The 25,263-nt window shown below is 37.0% G+C and overlaps 1 protein-coding gene across 1 annotated transcript; it reads left to right on the forward strand.

Moving 5' to 3' along the window:
• Nucleotides 1-7,021: 7,021 nt before the first annotated feature.
• Nucleotides 7,022-16,622, forward strand: LOC116214273 (CMP-sialic acid transporter 2-like). The gene is made up of 17 exons (XM_031549659.1): nt 7,022-7,244; nt 7,564-7,632; nt 8,108-8,309; nt 8,748-8,864; nt 9,074-9,130; nt 11,312-11,389; nt 11,906-11,950; nt 12,692-12,751; nt 12,909-13,031; nt 13,177-13,254; nt 13,759-13,828; nt 14,138-14,245; nt 14,475-14,608; nt 14,719-14,798; nt 15,405-15,450; nt 15,551-15,611; nt 16,141-16,622. Exons 3-16 carry the CDS (start codon nt 8,142-8,144, stop codon nt 15,599-15,601), a joined length of 1,215 nt encoding a protein of 404 aa, XP_031405519.1. The 5' UTR covers nt 7,022-7,244; nt 7,564-7,632; nt 8,108-8,141; the 3' UTR covers nt 15,602-15,611; nt 16,141-16,622.
• Nucleotides 16,623-25,263: the final 8,641 nt, after the last annotated feature.

A 25,263-nucleotide genomic window follows, 5' to 3' on the forward strand; every position in this document is an offset into this window, starting at 1 on the left:
GGGAAAATGAAAAACTTCGTAATGATGGTGATGATGATGATATCCGGCCAATAAGAAGTCGGGTTGCGGGAATAGGAGGGATTGGACGGGGTGGGGAAGGGAGGGGATCAAATCTCATGTTTTAAGTATTAATTTTCGTGTTAATCACCAAAGAAAGTTAGACCTTTTACATATATATATATATATATATATATATATATATATATATATATTGAATTTAGGATGACCTTTAAATAATAATATAAAAAGACACGACCTAATTATGAACGTTTCTTAAGGATTCTAGTGAAATAGCACTCTCCTGACAATTTTTTTTCTTATGGAAACAAAGACAGAAGCCGCATTAGTGAAAGAATTCATGACAAGACTTGGGTATGTTATCTGCGCATCATTCCCTGCCCTCCACAGGGCTGGTGGTCTATGTTTCTGTACAAAAATAGGACTTGACATTGAGCCGATCTTGGTCTCAAAGAACATCATAAATGTCATTGTATACTCTCAACCTCAGACTGCACCTTCGATGATCTCTTTTCTCTACGGATCTCCTTACTATGCTGACAAAAGACAGTTTTGGGATGATCTTCAAAGGACGGTGGACTCTTTTGCTGGTCCTTGGTTAGGCATTGGCGATTGGAATAGTATTGCGTCTCTTGACGAAAAACTAGGAGGACGGCAATCTAGTCCATCAGCAAATCATAGCCTCAGCTTTTTCATAAACTTCAATGCTATGATGGACTTAGCCTACTCTGGGAACAAACACACTTGGTCCAATAAAAGGGAATGAACTAATCACATCAGAGAAAGATCGGACCGAGGTTTATCGAATACGGATTGACGCCTTCTTTTCCCAAAAGTATCCGTAGTTCATTTACCGGCAGTTTCTTCTGATCACTCTCCCTTGCTACTCAATACAGTAGGTGAAAGCTACAATAAACCCAAGCTGTTCCATTTTGAAGAAATGTGGACCAGAGACCCCTCATGTTTCGAGGTGATTAAACAAGCTTGGCAGATTCCACAGCAAGGCTCTCCTATGTTTCAATTCAAGTTAAAAATCGAAGATACCAGACAAGCCCTAAGGAAGTGGAACCGAACATCCTTTGGGCAAATCAAAACTCAGGTGGCGAGGCTCACAAAAGAATTGAGTGAGGTACAAAATGCAGCCCCGACCGCTTTTAATCTCTCAAAAGCTGCTTCTTTGGAGCTGCAACTTCAGGAATGTCTCAAAAGGGAAGAACTTCTCTGGCGACAAAAGTCTCCAACTACCTGGTTGACTATGACGGACCTGAATACTAAGGGCCCGTTTGGATTCAGAATTAAAGTTACTTTGATTTTGATTGTGAAAAAGGACAAATGAGATGTGATTATAAATTTGACTTGGGAAACGTGTGTTTTTATTGTGTAGTGTGTTGAGTTAAAGTTAAAGTTAAAATCAAATTTCTTACAAAACAAACGGGGCTTAAGTTTTTCCACCTTTCCATTATCATCCATGCCATAGAATTCTTGAAGACCCTTGATCACTCCTAGACCTTTGACATCCCTAGGATTGCCGAGACTTTCATCGACCACTTCTCCACTCTCTTCAAATCAAATCATCCTTAGTACAATCAACCCTTCCATGACCTCTTCCCTACTGCCCTGTCCCCTCAAGACTCTGCCTCATTAACCATAATCCCCACTGACCTTGAAATCCAAAAAGCCACATTCTCCCTTGGAGCTCTCAGGTCACTGGGCCCCGATGGCTTCCCAACTCTTTTCTATCACAAATACTGGAAGATCATTGGAAAGGATACAACTTCAGCAATGCGGAGCTTTTTTGGAGGTAAATATTTATTAAAGCACTATAATTATACTCATATTGCTCTTATTCCCAAAGGTATAATATTGCTACTGTGCACAACTTCCGTCCCATAAGTCTTTGCAATGTCTTTTATAAAATTATCTCCAAGATCCTTGCCACTCGCCTCAAAACCCTTTTACCTCAACTCATTTCTCCATATCAATCTGCCTTTGTCCCGGAAAAAAACATTTCCGAAAACTCTATCATTGCCCATGAAATTATGCACTTCCTTAACCATCATCAAGGCGATGTTCATTTTATTGCAATCAAAATTGACATAGAAAAAGCTTTTGATAGACTTGAATGGCCCATTCTTTTCGAAATTTTTCATGATCTTAGCTTTTAATGACACATGGATACAATAGATTTCACAATGTATCAGTACAGTATCCTACTCTGTCCTCATCAGTGGAAAGCCTTTCGATTTTTTCAAACTTTCATGTGGCATTCGACAGGAAGATCCACTACCCCCTTCCTCTTTCTTTTGGCCACTGAGGCCCTATCCCGACTCCTCATTCGTGAGGAAATTTCAGGCAACATTCATGGTATAAAAATTGGCAGAGGTTGTCCAACCTTCACTCATCTCTTTTTCGCTGACGACCTCTTCCTTTTTGCAAAAGTCACGGAATCCAACTTGCAAAACTTTTTTAACGTTCTTGATACTTACCAATCTTGGTCGAGGCAAAAAAATCAACTCTAAAAAATCTGCCATGTTCTTCAGTAAAAGTGTTCCTTTTTCCTTTAGGAGCCACCTTTCTCAGGTTTTCCAAATCAGACAAGGCTCACCAGACTCCAAATACCTTGGTTTTCCTCTTCAAATCCAAAAGGCAAAGACGCCTTTTAGCCCCTCATCGACAGAGTTTCGAAAAAAATAGAGATGTGGAAAGCCAAAACCTTGTCCCAAGCAGCCCGTGGAGTGCTCATAAGATCTGTCGCTTCTTCCATACCCACTTACACTATGAGTACCTTCTTTCTCCCTAAAACCACTTGCTCTAAATTGGACTCAATGTTTGCAAACTTCTGGTGGGACTTCAATCCCAATGGAAAGCCCAAAATTCATCTCAAGGCTTGGGATTCCCTTTGTGCACCAAAAGACCACGGTGGGTTGGGTTTTCGCCGAATGTACGATCATAATAGAGCTTTCATTACAAAACAACCTTGGGCAATCCACACTCTCAAGGCTAGGTCTCATCTCTCTCTCCTGAAAGTGAAATACCTCAAACATAGGTCCCTTTCCTCTCAGAATCCAAACTCTTACTCTTCTTATTTTTGGAAAGGAGTACGTCACACCCATAACCTCATTTCTAAGGGTTCATGCTATAAAGTCAACAATGGCCACGCCATTAATATCTATTCAGACCCTTAGATTCCTAACCTCCCCTCCTTCACCCCCCAACCCTTACATCAACTACCAGTCCGCCATCCTAACTGGGTCTCATAACTGTTTCTTCCAGGGACTAGAATATGAAATGTTCCCCTTTTCTGCTCTCTTTTCTCTCTAGAAACAGTACAAAAGATTCGTTCCATCTCTCCCCACCACACATCTTCATTCGATGAACTCTCATGGCAAGGTATCAAAAATGGCACCTTCTCCACCTCTTCTACCTATGTTCTTGACTAGTCTCACAGATTCCCCACATCAGCTTTGAACCAACGAGAATGGAGAGCCCTTTGGAGGTTAAAAATCCATGATCGTCATAAGTTTCTTTTATGGAAACTTGTCTGGAATTGCTTGCCAACAAAGGTTGTTCTGGCTTCTCGCTTCAATATTGTGGACACTCTTTGTCCATTCTGCGAGGCAGCCTCATAGGAGATTGACCATATCTTTCTCCACTACCCCTTCTCCACAGTTGTGTGGGCTCTACTTCCTTTACCTGTACGATTTGCAGGCCTTGAACATGTCAAGATGCTGGAATGGATAAAGCTATTCACAGGTCTTGTTGATTCATTGAATATTTTCAGGGATCTTCAACATAAATTTCAACTCCAGGCCTTGGTCTACATGGATTACCTGTGGATGCTTCGAAACAACCTACGAATTGCTCAAGACAGTCAACCTTCAGCGCAACTTGCTATAGATAATTTCAATCTCAGCCTTATACAAACTGCAATGGCTATCCATAAGCTGCTCGCTGAGCACGAAGAGGCTTGGCTTCATCGAACAACAAGCCAAATCCTGCGTCGAAATATCAACTCTTAGCATTTGTCCTTCTCTTTTGACGCAGCAATCCACAACAATCAATCTACCCTTGCTGTCATATTCTTTGACAACAGGAGCAACATCATTTTTGCTTGGGCATTCTCCTCATTCTCCACGGACCCAACTCTTGGGGAAGCAGAAGCTGCACACAAGGCTATCCAGTGTGCTTAAGGTATGAATATCAGCAATCTGTTTCTTTTTGGAGATGCTAAGGATGTCCTAGACTGCCTAAACTCTCCGTTCAGCCCTCTTCCCACAAGCTAGGAGTCTTTGTTTGCTAATATGTTTGCTGATCTTTCCTTTTTCTCGTCTTGGACTGCCATGTATATACCTAGGGCTGAAAACTTTCACGCCCATAATCTAGCACATTGGGCTGCCTTTTGTAATCTCAATGGACCTATCAACATCTTCTCCATCCCATCATCTGTCTTTGTAAGGGAAGAAGAGATATAGATAGGCACTTTGAGTCTATGCTTTTTAGTTTAATGAATTATCCTTCTTAGCAAAACAAAAAAAATTTAGTATGTCTCTAAATGTAATGATTGTCGTGGACTTATTAGTGTCACGTGATAGAAGATGAGTGGACTCCACACGATTCTATTTAATAAAAAATATTCTAAAAATACAAAAAGAAAAGAAAAACGGAGGAAAGGGAGAAGGGCCAATTGAGGCTCCTACTGTCGAAGTCAAATGAGTCTCGAAACTAGGGCTTTTTTTTTTATAATCTCGGCAGTAAGGTCTCGATTACAATTACCCGCTAGTTGGGGTCGTCGATCGAAGTAGTGCTGGCCAACGACCGGAGTGGTGGCGGCCACAATCGGACCCCTACCGTAGTAATCGAAGGAGCCCCTTAAATTAGGGCTTTTTAAATCCCGTGGCGGGGGCCCCAATTGCGGCCACCACCACTCCAATCGAGTTCGTCAACCATTGCAGATGTGGTTGGCGACCACAATTGGGGGTGATTGTCGTAATCAAGGCCTTCACCGTGGGAATAGAAAATGTCATAATTTTAAGGCTCTTTTGATTTTGGAGACCTCGATTGGGGGGATGGTGGCCACAATTAAGGGCTCCCATAGCAGGAATAAAAAAATCCACTTTTCAGGGCATGAGGGCCCCAGTTGTGGCCACTAACACCCAATCAGGGTCGCCAGCCATAGCAGAGATGGCCATTGTAGACTAGATCCGTACTATGCGCGAGTTGTAATTATTTTGTCTATCTTATAACATCAGTTTTATTATGTAAATTTCTATTTGCGATGCGCGTGGGATTATGTAAATATGTTATTCATCTTAATCACATTTTATCATTTTAATTTTATTTTATAAATAATTGAAAATGTAAGTAGATTTTATTATAAAACATTATGAAAGCATCATATCTATTATCTATTATAATATATAAAAGCTCATGAGTGCCTATGAAAAGTTGTTATTTAAAAACTCTTAGCTCACTATTGATTATCTTCTTGACTGCTTGAAGTATTTAACTATTATTAGTCAAGCCCGCAAGTTGCATGGGCCCTTTGAATTTTGTTTTGGTTGTTTTTCTCGTAAATAAATAATTGCAATTTTTTTTTTGTAACTATGAAATATGTTGCTTATGATTTATAGGTAATTTTATTTATTAATAATGTAATATGGATTTGGAATATTCATTTATTAATTTTATATTATTATTTATTTTTTTTGAAAAATGAAATGTATTCTTTTCATATGAACAGTTATATGAATATGAAACGAGAAATATTCATTTCATTTATTGATATATGAAATTAGGGTCATTTCTACATTTAGTAGTAGCACAAACTTGCATTTTTACTTCTCTAAGTAAAAGAAGTTCAATGTCCATAGCACATATTGGAGATATAATATGTGTGTCCTTTTCATCTAGAACTTCGTTATAATTGTAATTCCAATGGTCGACTCTAATAGTAGGGCACTTGAATATCAGGCAGATTATTGATTGAATATCCAGGCAACTTTGTCCTTATGTTGGAATGGCAAAGATTGAGAGCATCTCTATTGTTGCCGAACTTCAAGTGAAGTGTTGATATGCTCTATGGTCGTCGATAATGAGTAATGCCGAATTGCTTGATTCTATGTGGTGATATCGCAGCGGAGTTTTATGCAACAAAACAGAGCTCGCCCACCAAAACTAGGAAGGAGATCATGGTGGGATGGGCCGCTCCACCAACGGATTTCTACAAACTGAACACGGATGGATCTAAGGGTCATTTGAGATCCTAATGGTTGCTGGATTAGAGGATTCCTAATGATTATTAAAACCGCCAACTAGTGTTGTGACTGAGCCGTGTGCATTAAGCTAGGGGCTGAGATTAGCTCTAGATTTAGGAATTAATAAGCTCCATGTTTAAGTTGATGCTACTTTACTAATGGAGTGGGGTATGGGGTCAGGTTCCCAAAATTTGTTGCTTAAACCACTGATTGATGACTGCAGGTGGCTCAGCAACCAATTTGGTGTAATCGGGCCTAAGCACGTATATAGGGAAGCGAACGAATGTGCCGACCTTTTGGCTAAGAAGGGTGGAGAACAGTCTACTCCATTGATCACCTATTACCATGTTCTTTCTATTTTTATCTAGCTATTTATTCAAGGATGCTATGGGGATTCAAGTCCCTCGATCTGTAATAGACTTTATTGATTGATACTTAATGAATGAGTGATCAGCCTTCATTACCAAAAAAGAATGTAATGAAATTATTCAAAAAGGAAAGAAACTGCCCACCTGAAATAACCTCCTCCCCACCCAAAAAAAAAAAAAACAAAAAAAAAAACAATTTGGAGTGGAGAGACTTTGAACAGCATCATCACCCGTCCGTCCACACATGAAGCGTCACCCTCGACCACCATTGGTCAATAACCCCAAAAAGTCAACAGAGCATTGGTCTGTCATCTTTAACTGCTTCAACCTCAGGGACGGGTGCCGACTGCAGGTTCGCTGCAGTGAAAATTCAAAGCCAAAAGGAAATCCGAAAGAAAACAGAGCGAAGATCTCTCTTCACACACACTCTCTCTCTAATGGATGCATATTCCTCGAATCTTTGAAGGATCTGTTGCATTCTGCGGCACTCCGAGAGGCTTCGAGCTCAACTCCACCATCGGACGACGGCACCGGAGCTTCTCCGGCCACCGTTTGAGCTCTGAATCGGCGGGCAACGGGAAATCAGCGTGCCGGCGAGACGCAGGTGAGGTTTGGTTGGTGTTATCCCGAGTCCCCTGATCACGAGCTCATCGTGAACCTGCAAGTGATCGGTTCAGTTTCGGCTCGCGCTGTGATTCTCAGATCTCGCTTTTTTTGCCGGATCTTTCTTCGATTGTTGCCTTCGTGGAGCTCAATTCTTCTCCGTCAATGTGATCTGAGTCGTTTTGTGATCAATTTGTTCACTTTATTGCTCCACCGCCTGTTTTGTTGTTTGCCCTCTGCCATATGCTGAATTCTACAGCAAATGTGTCTTGTTGGCGACCGGATTCCTTGACACTGCCTTTCTCTTCAATCATGTTCAGGCTTTGACCTCTGATTTCAACAACTCCTGCATCTCTTGGGCGTATTGAGCACTGAGTAGCATTGGCCGGGTAAGTTCGTGCCTACTGTAGATGTAATCCATTGTATCTGGCGAAGAATTGTGCTTGACCTTTCGCTTGATGAGATAGCCTCCTTTTCTTTTAGTTGAATGTGCATCTTCAAGAGGGGGGAATCATAGATAGTGCATTGGCACAGCTGGCTTGTGAAATCTTCGGACTGGCTGCGCATGAATTCGCTGATTCTATTAGATGGATTTGCAACCAGAAAAAAAAGGGATCTTTTTTTTTTTTAACTTTTGGGACTTGGGAGATTAATCTTATAGAAAAGTTCCTCACTATCCCACTTTATCATTCATCCACGCAGTGCTATTATCAGAAAGCTTCGCATTGACATGATGCCTCAAATTTCAAACCAGGGGAATAACCAATCTAGGACTAAGTGGCATCCCTTTCGCTCCTTGCATGGTTCTGAGAGCTTTTATTGCTATGATCTGTTTTCAACGTCATGCAATTCCCTTTGCTGCAGATATAATTATTTTTAATATTACGAGGGCAGACCGATGAAGAACGGAGTTGTTGAATGCAGTGTCTGCCACTCAAGACTTGTATCTCCTACTACCAGACCTATATCAAGGGCTTATGATCGACACAAAAGCAATGTGTCATCAAAGCAGCGTGCCCTTAACGTTCTCTTGGTTGTCGGTGATTGTATACTTGTGGGCTTGCAGGTAATCAACCATAATTCTGATTCCCCCCTTTTCCTCAGCTCTTCTTTTGTCTTCCTGAAGATACTGGTGTTCCTTAAATGGACATTCCTTAGTACCATGAACTCGAAATAATGTTTTTGATTTTTAGAACCCCATAAACTATCAATAATAAAAGGATATGGACCTGCTTGTGATTTTTGGCATATTCTTACAGTTGAGGGGAAAAAATAAAAATATCATGGGCTCCTTTATGTAGTTATTTTAGTTTGTAGTAGCTTACTTGCATTTTCACTCTAGCATTAACCTCCCCGTTATTGGTAATTCCATAAGTCAAGTTCCTTTGACTGTACACCTTTTTCTTTATGAATCTTGCTCTGGCTCATATAAGAAGACACATCGAGACATTCTGGGTGCTGATCATTTCAAAAGCTGACTCTTTTTCCTGGTTTTCTTGGCCAGCCAATTCTAGTTTATATGTCCAAAGTGGATGGAAAGTTCAACTTCAGCCCTATCAGTGTTAACTTTTTGACAGAAGCTGCAAAGGTTCTCTTTGCAGTTCTGATGCTTTTATTCCAGGTATGTTTGAAAATTACATTTTGAGCTTAATTCTGTAATGTAACAACATCATATGACTTCCCTTGTGGTAGGCTTTTCATTGTTTGAGCTCCCTGTTGAGATAGTAGGGGAGAAGATGTGATCAGTGAGTATGAAGAATGGAGAGAACAGTCAAATGATCTGATCTAATCCTCCAAATGTTTATCTACTTTTTATGCTTCATTGTGCAGGCTAGGCGTCAAAAAGTGGGCGAGAAGCCGTTGCTCTCAATATCCACATTCATACAGGTAATCCTCTTATTTGCTATCGTTCACCTGGAGGAGCTCAGATCACATATAAGCTTTGTTGCTAATCTAATTTGGTCTAGGATATGCTAGGGGATATTTATGCACGCTAGAGGCCGGGCTTAGTGCAGGTTTAAGAAGTCAAACTTTTCGGCATATCTTGGAAATGTGTTGTGTTTGAAATTTATAGTATAGAAACTTGACTAGCCTTTCTTCTTTCAACATTAAAGGGCGGAAATGGACAGTACAATCTACTTTATAGAACTCTCTTTAGTTCTCACACGTTACTATATGGACTTATGTTCAAGTGTAAAAGTCTCTTTACTTTCAACTGTGGTAATTTCTCAATTTCTATCGCTGCAACAAAGAGCTTGTATGTGCATGTGATGTAATTTTCTTGGGAAAAGTAAAGTTGCATTATCTTTTTTTTCCACAAGTCTCATGTGCATTAGGCGGCTTGAAAATCATATGAGAAATAAATTTAAAGCAGAGTGGGGAGATCATTATGCTTTAATATGAAGAACTTGGTGTTCCCGTTGACAGTTACTATAATAATTTACCAAGGATATCCGTCATAGAATGGTGACCAACTAATAATTGCATGGAAATGATTGGTAAAATTGCAAACTAAGTGTTAAACTTATTTTTTCTATCTTTCTGTCCACGTGCCAAAGCCTGTTGCTTCATTTTTCCCTCTGTCATCTCAAAGCCAAAACCACCACAAGAAACTAGCCCGTAGTTGGCTAATTTCATCTATTATGTTCACTAACTTTGCATTTTATAATTTCCATTTATGATTAGTTAGAAGAAAACAAAAATAAGGTACTGAATCAGACATGCATATGGAAAAAAAAAAGATTTAAAAATAACTTGTTAAAAATTTCTATCAATGCATTAATCTCATACTAACAAGTATTCTTGATTCATGATGTATTTTATGCAGATTAGAATTATGTCTCATGTGTATCACAGGTGCAGGATCTATGTTTAGTAGTAGATCCCAACAGGGGCTGGCCACACTTGTTCAATTTATGTCTCTCAACTTGTATGGCATGAGGAATTATGTCATCGAAATAAAGCCTAAATTTATCAATATACCCAATATAGACCTCTAAGTCAACTGGTTGCAAAAAAGGCACATGCTTCAACACAATGTTAGGAGGCCCCACTCGAAGTTGATCAATAGTGAGTACCAGGAGCATTATGTTCATGCTTGATTATTGCGAACTGAACAATTAAGATTCACTCACTCAGTTACAACATAAACCATACCCAAACTGTTCACAAAGGCAATCAATCATGTAGTCACAATGTAATGGCATGGGCACATATCCACCATTCCTATGATATAGACTGGTGTGGTGACTTGGACTATAATGGGAACTAAATGATGTCAAAATGAAGTTGCAAATCATATACAGGCTGCGTCGAGTCTGCCTTATTACTGGCCAGACTTCAAGCTTGTGAGGCACCTGAAGTATGTAAAGTTGAAACCTGGTGCCCAAATAGTGTGTTGTGGAAAGGCAATTTGCTGGCCTATGATCTATTGTGGAGTACCAGACTGCTGCTAGAGTGCCTTTCACAAGGATTTAGCTTAGTCTTTTCTTCAATATGACGAGTTATGTTATTCTAGGTATGAAATATCTGCTAGCTAGATGGAGATCAAGATGTTCTGCTTCTGTGAATCTTTAGGATGTTCTTTTTTGTACCTGCACCTTTTATTATTTATACAACTGGATCTTTGCCAGTGTAAATGTAAATATTCAATAGATCGCCACTTCTATTATTTTGTTCAGAATTCATCTATTGAAAAAGACTGGTAATTGGTGCTAATCTAATTAATTAAAGTCTATATGTGACTTTACTGGCATTATTTTATCTGCAGTATGGCTGCTTATTATTATTATTTTTTTAACTGATGAAACTTTGGTTATCGCACCCATATTTTCTATTAAATATGAAATTCAACTATATAGTGAATAGCTACAAATCCAAATTGCACGCTTCATGTAATCTTAAGCCTCTGCACTTATTATTATTCCATTATATCCAGATTATTTTTTTAGGTAAAATATGTAAGATATGTATCCAATCACATGGAGTCGATGACCATTGCATATTTCCTGTTCCTCTGCAGAGATGTTAGTTTTGCTTGTTGGCTTATCCAATTTACATTGTTTTCAGGCGGCCCGTGCCAACATCCTCCTTGCTGTTCCAGCCTTCCTATACGCGGTTAATAATTATCTGAAGTTCACTATGCAGGTAAAGTTCTATTGATACACTAATATAGATCTCCAAGGAAACTGTCTCTCTTACTGCGAACTACCCCTCGACATCTGTCCTGGGTTCCATGCATCAAAATCTTCTAGGCATATCCATTATTACGTACAATCTTGTAGTACTTTGGGAAAACTATGTGTGCTTTTATATTGCTCGTCCCTGTATTAGGGTTATGTATAATATAGTTATGTTATGGATGCCAATGCATGGATTACATTAGTAAATTCTTCTAGATAAGATGAAATCTAATTGTTTTTCTCCACTAAATGGGGGCAAAAAGTCCGCCTTTTCAATCACCTGTAATCCCTTCTTTTTTCTTATAGAGTGATCCATTATGAAATCGATGTGGGCCTGTAATTTCTATTCCCAGTAGCAGGTAGAGAGCGAGGCAGTACTCGCATGGAGTAAGCCTTGTTTAGATTAACAAGGGTCAGTAATAGAGTAAATATTTGCTGAATTCATTTGAAGAGTTAATGATTTTCACAAATTTTTTTGCAGCTATACTTTAATCCTGCAACCGTTAAGATGCTTAGTAACCTGAAGGTAATTCTCAAATCCTCGTCCCTGCTATAACTTGCTGCCTGCCTCTGCAGGATGGAATTATCTTAATGAAGAAAGTATTTTTATTGGACGTGCTTTTGATAATATATCCTGATTCTGGCATATCATTAGCAAATACTAACCTTTCCGGTTAAGTTTGCTTGCACTATGATACTAGCTCTGGTTATGTTCATGGTAATATGTTAGCTGCTGGATTAACTGTCACATTCTTTGGTCTTACCCTGTCAAAGAAGAGGGCAATGAAACGGCAGACCATGCATTGTAAAGGAGACCGTGAATGTAGATAAGCATGCTTTTTTATGATGGTTGAAAATTGTTAAAAGGGTAGAAAACTTTATTTTCAAATAGCTGCAGACAATTCTTTGAGAATACAAAGATTGAAGTAAAAATGTTTCAATCTGGTTTCAGGCTATCTAACTTTTGGAGATGTCTGTTGTGTGTCCAAATTTGTCTTCTTGTAGCCTGGTTGTTGGCATAATTCTTTAAGCATATGATTGACATTAAACTGGGAGGACTCGGTTTGTTGGATCTAAAAATGTCATTTCTAGCGTGTCTGTATTATGTATATGTATGTACGTGTCTGTATACAGATATATATAGATAGACTTTTAGATGTATTTATCTCCTCTCTTGTAATCTCCCTGTAGAAGTTCATTGATTCCGCTTCCTTTTAATCGAGTGAGAATGACCTTATTGTTAATATTTTACCCAAAAAATATGCAGGTTTTGGTGATAGCTGTTTTACTGAAGGTAATAATGAGACGTCGATTCTCCATAATCCAGGTAAGCCCTTCACTAGTCTGTTTCTCTGGTCCTGTGGTCCCTTTGATGATTTATTTGCAATGGCTTTTGGAACTTTCCAGACTATGAAATTAGGCTGATCGCAGTATTCCTTTTCTTTTTAATGTTACTGTGCCTGAGCGATCATTATTTTTTACAGTGGGAAGCCCTTGCTCTATTGCTCATTGGTATCAGTATAAATCAATTGCGATCCTTGCCCGAAGGCACAACTGCTATGGGTCTTCCTGTTGAAGCGGGTGCATACATACTGACTCTGATTTTTGTAAGTATCTTGTAAACCCTAATATTAACGGGCTGTCAGAATTTGTTACTGTCATGGTTTGTGACCACAGCAGTATCAACATCTCAATTCATGTTTAAGATTAATATGATCTCCTGATGTCAATATACTGTCACTGTCTTTGCAGGTCACAGTCCCATCCATGGCTTCTGTCTTCAACGAGTATGCACTGAAGAGCCAATATGACACAAGCATTTACCTTCAGGTGATTTATCACGAGATGGCATGTTGAGATCTGTTGATTGGGGGATTTAAATTTCCTATAAATTTTTAACTGACTGCACATTTGCAATTTGCCGCCAGACCCTTTATGATGCCATGAATATGAGTCGAAGTTTGATAAGATTTACCTCTTAATTAGTTGGAAGTAATTCCGTAGAAATTATAATCACTCTCAAGAAAATTTTCATTGTCTTTCTCGAATAGCCAAAACCCTGTCTTTGTATTATTTTCTTTCCTTGCTTTGAAAGCAAATTATGATTTTCTGGTGAATCTAAGTCTGAATGTGTTGTAAACATGATTTTGAAAGAACTTACTTTTTGTGAATTGACACCGAGATGCCTTGCGTCTCTTTCAGTTGAAGATGGAAGCTCATCTGAATCTGAATATTTTTATTCTTTGTTTCTTAAGCATCAAGTAATGCTGTTGCTGAAGTAAATGATTAGATGGGCTGCAGATTTTCTTTATCAATATAATTTCAACTTTGCAGAATTTGTTCTTATATGGATATGGTGCTATATTCAACTTTCTAGGAATTGTGGGATCAGCCATCATCAAAGGTACAAGAAATTTTATTATTATTATTACTATTTTGGAGATCACACTACCTACTCTGTATATTTTACTTTTATAACATTTATATTGCGGTTCTGGAATCTTATATTACTTTTATAACATTTATATTGCGGTTCTGGAATCTTATATTACTTTTTATTATTATTATTATTATTATTATGCCAACCTTCATATTGATGAATAAAGCTCCATTTTACTTGGTAGATTCATCTGCATGGACCATTTTGTCTCCTTTGCCAGAAGGAAACACTTTTACCAAATACCCTAATTTTGCGGTATTCGTACTTTTTCAGGACCAAGCAGCTTTGATATTCTGCAAGGACATTCAAAAGCTACTATCCTGCTTATATGTAATAATGCAGCTCAAGGGATCCTATCCTCATTTTTCTTCAAATATGCAGGTAAGAATTTCAGGTTGACTGTTTGTGTTTCTCTCAAAAAACTTAAATACTCTAGGTTTTAAAGTAAGCTCAAATGTTAAACTCATTTTTTTCTTTTTTTGGGGTAAATTGTTTCTTTCAAATTTTATGCAACCACTGATCGCTGTCGTTTCAGAAGAAACTGGAAGAGCCTTCTAATGACTTCTTTTGGCTACTTTCATTTACTGATGACTTCTGTGATCTTATTTAGACACAATTTTGAAGAAGTACTCATCAACTGTGGCCACAATCTTCACTGGATTCGCATCTGCTGCACTGTTTGGTCACACGTTGACCATTAACTTCATGCTAGGAATCACTATCGTGTTCATTTCGATGCACCAGGTGATTCAAATGGAATGTTTTTTGGCACTTGAATGATTGGGGAAATAGGATAAGTTTGTAGTGTTCTACAGTTTTATGTTTACCCTTTCTTTTGTTTTTTTTTTATTCAGTTCTTTTCACCCCTTTCAAAAGTCAAAGATGAGCAACAAAATGGACTGCTGGAATTAGTAGATGTTGATGATGAGCGGAGGTACGTGCTTCTGATTTTATCTGATTGTGCTTCTGATTTCATCTGATTGTTTGACATGTCTCTGCTGATATCAATTATCATTTACCGGTCTAAAAGGAAAAATAATTGCCACTTCAGTTGAATGGGGAAGTTAAATCATTTTCGGGTGTCTTCTATCTTTATCATTGTATTCTGTACACATCACCTACTCCTTGACTCCTATTGTATCCAATCTCATGTCTTTTGGGCAACTATTCCATGAAGCAATATAATTCTTTGCAACAGGGCGAGAGAGAGAGAGAGAGAGATGTTTTGTTTAGGATGCGTCCCTTTTTTTGGATGGGGAAGTCAGGGGATGCATTTGGAGAGGGTTAAGTGAATATACGGAATATGTGTATTTTTTCCTTGACCCTTAAAAGTTGTGGGATTGGGATGCAAAGGAACTCTTTTTCTAAATACGTTTTTCATACGTATTCTGGCCATAAAATATATAAAGTTCTTTGTGGCTGTCTGTTCCTTAATTAATCAGGCCACATTTCTTGGGAAGTTATTCCCTGTTGCTTGTTTCATTCCACTGATACTAAGATTAAACTTTGAACCATATTGGATATTATGTGCCTTTACCAGGTCAAGGGATTCCTTTATTAATATGGCAGCTGGGGCAAATGATGAGGTAAATTGGAGTCGCTTCACTTTATAGTTACAACACCAGAGTCATTCCCATGTTTTTCCGTTTTAATGTGTGTTTCTTTTTCTACTGGTGGAATTTTCAGGCTAGTCATCATGTGAATACTGAAGATAGGCAACCACTTCTTCCCCGATAAAGTCACTTAGGTATGTAACCAAAACTGGGCTAGGTAGTGCTGAACCTACTGATTAAATGTGACGTTTGTTTTATGAGTACAAAATCAGTGTTTTTGCCTCTAAATATGCGGGAATTTCTTTGTAAAAGCCGTCCCCCCCCCCCGATTTTAGGAAGAAGTGTGAATTCACATGACTTCATGAAGGAGCTATAATTAGAGATTGCTTAAATGTTGCTTCGCTTGGCTTTAACTTGCGGTTTGGTTTCTATGTGAATCTTGTGATTGAATCTCAAAAAGATTTAGAACTGTGAAAATACATATATTGGGACATGAACTTCGTTTTATTGCACTTTTATGGCACCGCTTGAGAGGACTAGGATCCTTCGCAGTTAGACTTCCTCAGTTGTATTTTAGAAGTAAAATCGTGTTCATCAAGATTTATATGTTAACGAAAAGTCAATTTGAATTGTTGAACGAGAAGCTTGACTATTAACCCGGAACTGCTAAAAAGGACATCGTTAAATTCATGCCTCTATTTTTTTTTTTCCCTTTTTTGGCAGGGTTATCGGTTGGTAGTACGAGAATAGCAATTCATGCTTGGGCACCAATGGAATAAATAAAATTCTTGGAATGGGAGAAACAGACTCCTCTGCTTCTCTGGGATCCTTTTGCAGTTCTGGTACTTTGCCAGTCATTTCCCGGAGACTCTTGCAAGGAGCTCGAAGTGTAGAGTGCTACTGATGAGCAACGGAACGAGAATGGTATAGATAGGATATAGTACTTTGGACGCCCCGTGATCACTCAAACTCGGGATCATTTACCTCCTTTTATATATTATGATTTTGGCCATCCTTTTATATATCATGATTGACAGATTGTTTTATATCTTTTATCCCCCTCATTTCTTTGTTTCTATTTTTGGGGATAAAACTACAGCTGAAGGCAATTGATTCGTGTTCAAGTCATGTATTATCTCTGGGACCTACCGGACTACAACACAACCTTTCTTTGCAATATATAATTTTAATTTTCTTTCTACCTACAGATGAGTCGTGGCGTGAGGATATTATATCGATTTCTTTTGAAATTTGATTTTGAATTTTGCGGTAACCTCAGTTCGCAAAGCGATAACAAGTAGTCTGAAAGGTTATTGTACTACAATGAACATGCGTTAATCACTAGTTTGGCATTCTCATGATAAACAATGTTATCATTAAAATATTCATATGCAGTAAAAAGGGAATGGATTTTGGATCAAGCAGACCAAGTAGTGATAATTAATCTGTTGAATACTGTTAAGTTATTACAATATATATATATATATATATATATGGGGTGTGTGTGTGTGTGTGTGACTTATCGTATGTAGATGTTTTGATGAAATCATGAATTAATTGCAAATGAAACAATTCATTCTAATTTTGATATTTGCAATCACAATTTATGACCTCGAGCTTCGTGTCACTGGTCTATGTTCTTGGATGGTAAAACTCGATATAAAGACGTATTGCAAGTAGAAATTAAAGTAATGTTGCAGACAGTATTGATATTATACGTCAACGCAACTCCCATGTAGGCCTCCTGTCATGGCTTTGTTAAGGAAGGTGGTGCTCAGACCATCTTCGATATAATGGCGAAAATTCGAGAACTAAAGTAATGACATTTCAAAATAGAGAACCATGTTAAAGCTTATGAGTCTCTGTATTTTGTTTTTTTTCCTCTGAAAGGCTTAGATTGAATGTCAAACTGAAAATATTACTGACTGATTGATTGATTATGGTCGACGAGCTCTGGGGGAATTCAACGATCAAAATGTTCCAAACAGTCGGACTGACGTATATGATATATCATGCGTCCATATATACATGGCCTGATTTGATCGTAATAGATTTCATGCGTATATATGTACACATATGTGATATATATATATATATATAAATAGTTTTTCTTTTTTCCCCCTAAATTATGGAAAATATAAATACTTGAAAGCAAATAAAATCAAAACAAATTAAATACTTCGTCAAACCTGTTCCCATTTGTTTGGATCAATGGACAATTTGATGGACACTGTTCGGCAGGAATGATTGGAACTGATCTCAACCATCTTCTCTCTAAAAATGTTTGAATTGTGTATATGTATAAAATATTCAGAAATACTTGAGAAATATTTTATTCATCCTAAATACCCTTATCAACAACTTATTAGGTGATTCCGCTCTTCTTTCCTTTCTTCCTTCCTTTAAATAATATTTCATTTTCGATTTTATTTCTATTTTTATGAATGACAAATTCACTATTCGAAGAATTTTATCCTTTTGTGTACCGATTTGTTGCAAACTTGGATTAGTCTTGTCCGTTGTTATATGGTAATTTAATCACAAACTATGCCATTGCAAGTTACATGATTTTAGAAAGATTATCAGGGTCAGTAAATCTTTAAATCTCAATAAACCAAATTTAATCCTCCAGCTTTATTTATTCTTTTCTTCATATCTTTGAACTATACATAGCATTGAAGAATTTTACCCCTTAGTGGACTGGTTTGATCCGTTGACTTCTAGATGCTCTTGTATGTTTAATTAAATAACAAACCATGTCATTATATATAGTTAGATGATTTTAGGAGGAATGCCAATGTCAGGTAGTAAATCATTATATTTCTTATAAACCAAATTTAATTCTCCTCCTTTATTTGTATTTCTTTTCTTCAAATTTATTTTTATTGGTATAATGCGTTGTAGGAAAATGAAAGCGAGACCAAAGCTAGTCTATTGTGTTGTGTCAATAACATATACTAGGTTGATATATATTTATGGTTTTTGTTTATGGTTGTTTGGTTTATTTGTATACCTTCAAGATTACAAGGAATACTCAAAAATTACCCGCCACTTTAAAGAGCTTGGCAGCAAAATAAACGGTTGCAATTTTGGTTTAATGAATTTCCCATTGTAAAAAAACTCAATTAAGTTAAAGCCATGTATATTTACCCTTGAAACACATGGAATTCTTAAAATATAGGCATAGAATCCGCCTTGGTAATTTTAATAATTTCTCACCTCTGTTTTTTTTTTCAATAGATTTAATTTCCCCAACCTCATTATGCCCGTTTACTTTTCTCATTTGAAAATCCAAACTATCAATAGTTGTCCAACCCTCCACAAGTATAACTTCTCCCTCCTTCCTCCTCCATTGGCAACTTCACCGGTTTCCTTCTCCATCCCTGACGCGGCTTCTCTGCAGGGGGATCTAAGAGAGTTGGCGGCATAAAATTAAAATGAAGCCTTTAATTTATTTAATAAAATTAATGTAAAATTTTTCCTTGAAAACATACTTTTAACTTTTGATAGGCAAAGTTGTAATTAAACTTTTATAACAAATTTTTATTAATATTTTATTTAAATTATTTCAACAAGTTTATAATTCTTTGTTGCCTGCATCAGGATAAGGGTAAAAATTATTTTTAAAAAACCAAAAAAACTAAAAGTGTTATTCGACTTAAAAAAAAAGATGACAAGGAGAAAAAAACAGTTTAATTAAAAATTACAAAAGATGTGCATTTTTTTTTGGTGACTAAAAGGTGCACATATCCGACCAGAATAAAGATGATTAGAAAATTTGATTTTATTGAATCTATGAACGGTTGATGGGTACAATAATTAGGGATTGGGAAAAACAAGTAACAAATTGGGAGGTCAGTAGAGAAAAAAATTAGGAATTATATGAAATTAATTATGTCATAATAAGCTATATAAAACAATTGAGTAAAAATGAGATTCATTAAGAGTTGTTTTGGCAAGTAAGTTTACTACAAATTAAATTAGGTAATATTACTATGAGGAGCCTCAATCTATTATGCGTAACTACTCTATATATATGTTATCGTTTCGGTGTTGTTGCCTCCATTGGCTTAGATATTTCTCCACTGTTGTGGTATCCTTCTACGTCGTCGTCTGTATTACGCATATGATTATCAAACTATATACCTTTACATTACATATATACAAATGTGATGTGCAATTATTCGTTGTATATGTAGTTCTTCTTCCTTAATATTGCTTGGCAGTGTGTACAACTCATATTTTGAAATCGATGACTCTATTTTTTTAGTGTAAAATAACTATAATTTATAACAAACTGAGATGACCATAACTTGCATTTATAAATTCTTATTTCTAGATTTGGCCCAAAAAAAAATTTCTTATTTCTAGATCATTGGAATTTGTACCAGCTGACTTTGTCAGAAAACAAACGACCATCATTCAAATATTACGACTATCAAATTGCATTCATTTTCATTAATTCATTAATTTAATTTACATGTCAAATTTTATCAATATTATATATATATATTACCACTTACATTATTTAATTTACTTTTAAAACACGATAATATTCATATTACAACCCACATTCCATGTAAGCTATCGATCTCTAAATTAATGTGAAATTCGAATTTTGTGAATGGAGCAAATCTACAGCTGTACCATTAGCGGGTCGATCCTGCTCGATTGAATTAATTGGATCCAATTAAACTTCCAAATATCACATTCACATCCAAAAATATAATACTCGAATCAAACCTCCTCCTCAAGAAATTACGACAAAATTGACAATTTAGTCATTGAAATATAAACCTCACGGCAAGTTCGTCCCGAAAATAAATTCTCTGTACTAATTGGTTCGGACGTTTGAAACGTTAGAACCAATTGGTCCTTCTGTTCGAAAAAGTGAGAGTCCCTGACGGAACGATCCTGTAGACGCCGTTTATTTGCACTGTTCGTCGTCCTTGTAGAGAAAAGAAAGCCTTCCTCCCACCCGAATTGCCCCAAATTGCCTCTTCCCCCAAAATTCGATCAAACCCTAATTGACCTACAAATCATCAAATTCAACCCAACGCCTCAAGATTTATGCAATTGAGAGTGTCGCCCGTGATCTTCTGAAGGCAAAATTGTTGATTATTGATTGTTGGCTGTTGATTTATGCAATTGTGATTGTTGGTTGTTTTACGGTGAGAAGCACCTGCAGCTATTGATTTGCATTGCACATGGCTTCCATGTCTGTACTGATTGTTGTTTTTGCTGTCTTTGGTTCATTTTGGGTAATTGTTGTTCATCACCATGCATAGCAAGTCCTCGACAAAATGCATAGCAAGTGCTCGACTCCCGTCCTGGCCCTCAGCTGATTCTGATATCCAAAGCACACACCTACTAAAGCTTGTTTAAGTGTCAAAATCGGATACCCTTTTGATTCATTACAATCGTGTTACAAGTACACTTGCTAGACTACAGAGAAGCATGATGAGAGTCTGATTTGTTTTTGCAACATAATCAAAGAACAAATGCTGAACTTGATAATAAGACTCAGAATTCACACTTTAAAACGGGAAAAAAAAAGAATGAAAAATGTTGCAGTGTCTTCCTTATTTTCTCGAAAGAATGTGGGAGTTGCAATTTTGGCCCACTTCCTCTGACTTGATTGCCCAAATAGATTATGGAGTTGCAATTGTCTGTTGATTTTCTATGTGTTTCACTTCTATGGAACTTCATATGAGTCATCTCTCTCTCTTAATATATCTATTTATGCGTGGTGTTTGGCATGAGGTGATGGATTTTTGAATTAGTTTTACGAATGAATGATAATGAGTTTGGTGAGGAGGATAATCTTGAAGGATATGATGTAGATGAGCATGAGGATCATTTTGAGTATGAAGGTATTGAACATGTTGATTTAGGGGTTTATTGGGATTTAGAATGTATATTTAATGAGGATGTCAAAGGCCATTTGGATGAAGAAGAAGAGCATATTGGTGAAGGATCAGATCCCGAAAATGGAGAGTAGATAGTTGTCAGATTATCACCAACAACAACGTTTATGATTATCTCCAGTGATGAAGAGGAAGACTATATTTGAAAGGAGTTAGTGGACAACTATATACCTGATGATGACAAGGGTGAAGAGGAGTTGAGAAAGTACCTCGAGTTTGATGAGAAAGCCACTTTTGGGGAGGTTCAATTAGAGTTGCAAATGTTATTCCCAAACTTTACTATGTTGAAGAAAGCTGTGACAAATTATAATATAGCAATAGGAAAGGTGTTCAAGTTTGTGAAGAATGACAACGAAAGGGTTATGACAAAGTATAGATCAGAAGGGTGCAAATGGAAGATCTTTTGTTCTTGGAGTAATGAGGTAAAAATTTTCAAAGTAAAGAAGTTTGTGGAGCCACATACTTGTGCTAAGGGGTTCAAAAACAAGCAAGTTAATAAGAAGTGGTTGGCTGCTCAACTTGTTGATGAATTAAGATCACACCGAACAATGTTAGCACATTATGCTTTTGAGTGCTTAAAATTTATAGAGGTATTCATGTAGATGACTACCAGATATACAGAGTAACGAGATTGACCAGAAAAATTGTAGAGAGATATGAGAAGTTGCAATATAAAAAATTGTGGGACCATTATGAGGAACTTAGGAGGAGGAATCCTAACTCTACATTTGGTTTAAAAGTGCATAGACCTATTGTAGAGCTGCCACCAACATTTGATAGGCTAAGCAAGGGGTTTAAAGCAGGGTGCATGCCCTTCATTGGGTTGGATAGGTGTTTTCGAAAGGGGTACTATGGAGGGCAGTTATTGTCTGCTGTTGCTCAAGATGACAATCAATATTTCTATATGATTGCAGTAGCTGTTGTATAGCAAGAAAGTAGGGATACATGGAGTTGGTTTTTGAAAAATTTACTTGGTGATGGACGATACAAAGAGAATGGTTGAAACTTTATATCAGATCAACAGAAGATGTCTATCAATTAACTGTATTTTTTTTAATATTGACTAAAACTAGAACATTATTTGACAATAAAGATTCTTGCAGGGATTGAAATTGGTTTTGGAGGAATTATGTCATAATGCTCAACATAGGAATTATGTGTTGTACATATGGATGAATTTCTACAGCAAATTCAAGAACATGGAGTTAACCAAGCAACTCTAAAAATGTGCAAGAAGTACCACAATGTAATAAGTTTGAACATAATATGATGATAATGAAGAGAATGAATGAGGATGCATGGGCATGGCTGAAGAGATTCAAGCCCGACGCTTGAAGCAAAGCTGGATTTAATGATTATCCTAAGAATGATAATCTACTAAATAATACTTGTTAGCAGTTTAACTCGAAGATTGTGAAGTTCAAAGGTAAGCCAATCATTATGATGTTTGAAGAGATTATGTGTTATTTGATGGGAAAGATGAATAAACTTAGATTAATGGCAAATAGCTATGTGGATCCAATATGTCCAGTAGCACAAAGTAGGCTAGACAAATCTAGAAAAGATAGTTTATATTAGAGCCCTTGAATGAGTTGGTTATGTAGAGAGTTACAAATTTTAAGTATGGAAAATGCCCCAATACAAGGTGGTAGATTTAGATGCTAGAACTTGTAGTTGTAGAATGTGACAATTAACTGGGATATTATATGCACATGCTATTACTTGCATGGTTTATAATAATTTGCAACCTGAGACGTATGTTCACTTATGATATTCTACTGAACAATGGAAAGCCACTTATGTCCCGTACATTGAACTAATTACTGGTGAAAGTGACCAGCAGTGCACTGAACTGCCACCAATTGAACCACCTGAATTTAAAAGACCGTCAGGAAACCTAAATAAAAGATAAGGCAATCTGAGGGTGAGGCAAGCAACTCTGGCAACTCCTCCAAGACAATAAGAAAGTATGGAGTGAGTTATTGCTCTAGATGTGGAGGGGCTGGGCACAACATTAGGAGATGTACTAATGAAGCCACTAATGATGCTCCAAATAAGAGGGGAAAGAAAAGAAAAACGGGAAGCATTGCATCTGAAATGCCAGGTCCTAATGCATCTTTTCTACATGTATAATAATTGTTTATTATCTTAACTATGATAAATTCAATTAGCACTGTCTTTTAATTGCTTTTTGGTAGGTTGAAAGGCCCTCAGGCCCCATTGTAGAGTCTCAACACTCTTGCATCTTTGGGCCTAGTGTACCTGTTTCACAGGTATAATAACTGTTACTTATGTCAAGTATGATTTGAAATTCAATTGATAATGAGTTGTTGCTTTTTTGGTAGGTTGAAACGCCCCCATTTACCACATGTAAGATCACTTCTCTTCCATAAAGGACAATAAAAAAAAAACCTACCATAACTTTATTTCCCGGTAGATGTTTGCAACATGAGCTTTTTTTCACACCCATAGAGATTGACTGATTTCTCAACTCACGAAGAAGTTGTGGACTTTTAGATGTATTGCTTTGTCCCACTCTATTGGCTTCCCTCACCTCCCATATTTATTGGGCTGAGATCTAAAGCTCGGCTGAAGAACATCAAATATCAAAAGAACGCGTCAGTTCATGAAAGCTGGTAAACCTAAGTAAAGAACATGTCAATCATGAAAGCGCGAAGTGAATAGATACTGAACATGTCGATCATGAAAGCATGAAGGGCCTGCTCTGTCTACCATCACATCATAAAGTTGCTTCCCATTCTGCTTGTCCAAAGCAAATTTACAGAAGTAGCATAAGTTCTAACACCTAAGAAATCCAATCCCTTAATGTAGTACCAAATACATAATTTTGCAATATGGCTTAATTGAAGTCCTTACAAAAATCACTGGGAAGAAGTGAACTTGTCCTTCAGGCTTCGTTTGTGTCTCCTTGAAGTGCCAGAATAGGAAAATTTGGCCACCATAGCTCCCAGTTCACAAACGTTGAATACCTGGCATTCGACATGGATTCTTTTGTAGAAATTTCTTGGAAGTATAACTTTCGGAGATGTTCTTGAGAAAGTGCTATACTTATTTCCAGCGGTTTTTACCTCCTACAAAGACATTTTCACTTGATTTCTAGAGCTGCTCTCCAATTTTTAGTTCCTAATAATGTCAAAATATCATAACTGATTTACCCGTATAACAGTTGGTAAATCTAAGTAAAGAACATGTCAATCATGAAAGCATGCAGTGAATAAATACTAAACCAGAAAATATATTGAGAGTAAATCATGCTAGAAAGCAGGCAAAATAGTTTAGCAAGCACCATGACTCTTGTAGAAAATTATACAGATAACATGTGCATTTCCCAATTCATCTTATAATTATATTATAGTATAAAACTATACGTAGAGATGCCACTCATAAATCTCTTGACTCATTATCACTGAAGTTCATCGAATAGCTTATATTAAGATGGATAAGCTTACCAAAGCTTCATCATCGAAGACAAATCGCACCCTTGTTGTCTGGTGCAAATAAAAGAGAACCATTCATTTCCACTTAAAGGGAAGAATGCAATATTCCAGCACATAATCATATCGAAGAGAGAAATTAACAGAACATATGGTAACGTTTAGATGAATGTTCTCTCTTTCGCTCAATTAGATGAACGTTTTCTTTGAGACAAACTTGATCTATATGAGCAAGCACATCTGGTTCATGTCATATCCAACATTACGTATTGATTTCCATTAAAGGGAAGGTTGGTGGTATCTCGAGCATTTTGTCAAGCACTTGCTATGCATGGTGAGGAGCAACAATTACCTGCAAATCAATTTGCATCCTACATTTGCAGTGGGGTAAAAGACCAACAATCATGAATTGTACTGACCTGGAAGATCACGATTGCATCCTACATCACCGTATAATGACTAAC

The sequence above is a fragment of the Punica granatum genome, chromosome 7 (assembly GCF_007655135.1).
Source record: "Punica granatum isolate Tunisia-2019 chromosome 7, ASM765513v2, whole genome shotgun sequence".
Taxonomy (NCBI): Eukaryota; Viridiplantae; Streptophyta; class Magnoliopsida; order Myrtales; family Lythraceae; genus Punica; species Punica granatum.

Bases quoted from the DNA above. Each gene is read 5' to 3' on its own strand.
- LOC116214273 (XM_031549659.1), top strand. From the start codon at position 8,142: ATGAAGAACGGAGTTGTTGAATGCAGTGTCTGCCACTCAAGACTTGTA. The intron at 11,951-12,691 runs GTAATTCTCAAA...AAAAATATGCAG, and splicing joins AGATGCTTAGTAACCTGAAG to GTTTTGGTGATAGCTGTTTT. The intron at 14,609-14,718 runs GTGATTCAAATG...TTTTTTATTCAG, and splicing joins TGTTCATTTCGATGCACCAG to TTCTTTTCACCCCTTTCAAA.